This window comes from Lottia gigantea, assembly GCF_000327385.1.
Source record: "Lottia gigantea unplaced genomic scaffold LOTGIsca_4500, whole genome shotgun sequence".
Taxonomy (NCBI): domain Eukaryota; kingdom Metazoa; phylum Mollusca; class Gastropoda; family Lottiidae; genus Lottia; species Lottia gigantea.
In genome coordinates, this window is record NW_008709579.1 from 1 (window position 1) to 1,601 (window position 1,601).

Here is a 1,601-nt window from a genome sequence, read left to right on the forward strand (position 1 = left end):
CATTGGTTATTGATAGATAACGTTAACTTCTGCAGGTAATATAACTTTATACACTACTATTTTTGGTACTATTAATCAGAAGGCCACATAAATACTTAAACTTGGCATAAAACATAATAGTGATATCTTATTGTTCCATAGTATATTTTATTTTATATTTTAATATAAAGTTCTTTTCAAAGTTCTTTTCAACTTTCCCTCACGGTACTTGTTCGCTATCGCTATCTTATTGTTCCATAGTATATTTTATTTTATATTTTAATATATTTTACTAATCACAAACTGCCATATTGGTCTTTTAACTGTGTGTTCATTTCTGGTTCCATCCATCCATATTTTGTGTAGGATGCCAAAAATTGTTCAAAATTTCTCATCACAATATTGTGTATTATTTCAGTGCCAGTGTTCTAGATAGACTAAATGCGTTATTAGAACCAGGAGGTGTGTTGAGTGTTAATGAAAGAGGTGTTATTGATGGACAGATACCCACTATTAAACCACACCCTAATTTCAGGTAAGTCATTAATACCTATTTTAAACTATGCATGATATACCCACTGCTGTTCCATATAGTATGAAGACATTGGCCAAGATGTCAAATTGTATGTCAAATTGTATGTCATCAAGCATCAAATGGAGTTAAACTAATTTTTTTAGCGAATTCAATTCGAGAAGACATCATCATGTTTCAGTAAAATACCTTTAGACCTGTATCTTTCATCTTGATTATTATAGAAATGATATTTGGCTATATTCTTTTCCAGATTGTTTCTAGCTATGGACAGTAAATATGGTGAGATATCTAGAGCTATGAGAAATAGAGGAGTAGAAATTTATATACCAGGAGAGGTATGTTTTACTTCTATTTCATTCTGTTCTTTTGCTGACTATTGAACACATTTACAGACTGGGATACTGGGGATAGATGGTTTATTCAAGGCCATGAGACCTTCAGACACTGACAAAGATTAGAACCAACAACCACCATTTGTGCCAAATTATTGAGCAGATAAGGTCATAATTTCCTTACCTTGAGCTATTGTGCTCTAATCTGTCCCCATATGAGATATAAAGTTGAGGTACTTTAGACTAAGGGGAATTTGCATGGGAAAAACATCAGGGTCTCATTCCAGTTTATCGTAAGTATGGTATTCCTCAAGGTAAAATTGTCGAACGTGGCCCCACCCTGATAACAGATAGCAATAGATCTAATATAGCGTTTAAATAGCATCTTAATATGTATATTTGTAGGTTGATGGTTGTACATATAGTAGACTAGACATACTATCAATGTTAGAGGGTATCGGTATACGTAGTTACAGCATCAAACATTGGCTAATATCAGTACATGACAGTGTTAAACAGGAACTACCATACACCGAGAAGCCTACTATAACTGACCTACTGCGATGTGGTGTAGTTGTTAAACAGCAGTTAGATAAAGGAATGCCTTTAATACAATCCTTACAACAGGCAGCTCATGATGTTTACTTACGTAGTTTGAAGACAAATTCTAGTAAAAAGGTAAGATTTGCAAAATATTTGATTGGCTGGGTGGTATCATCAAACTGACGAATGCTCAAGACGTCCGTCGTTAGACC

At 33.9% G+C, this 1,601-nt stretch overlaps 1 protein-coding gene across 1 annotated transcript in view; it reads left to right on the forward strand.

The window, feature by feature from the left end:
- Positions 1-397: 397 nt before the first annotated feature.
- The window catches only part of LOTGIDRAFT_176831 (hypothetical protein), a gene marked incomplete at both ends in the record, with an annotated part of 7,861 nt that continues 6,657 nt past the window's right edge, over positions 398-1,601 (forward strand). The window contains 3 exons of the mRNA XM_009061031.1: positions 398-514; positions 765-849; positions 1,252-1,524. Of these exons, the coding sequence (XP_009059279.1) occupies positions 398-514; positions 765-849; positions 1,252-1,524 (475 nt within the window). The remainder of the gene's footprint in view (positions 515-764; positions 850-1,251; positions 1,525-1,601) is intronic.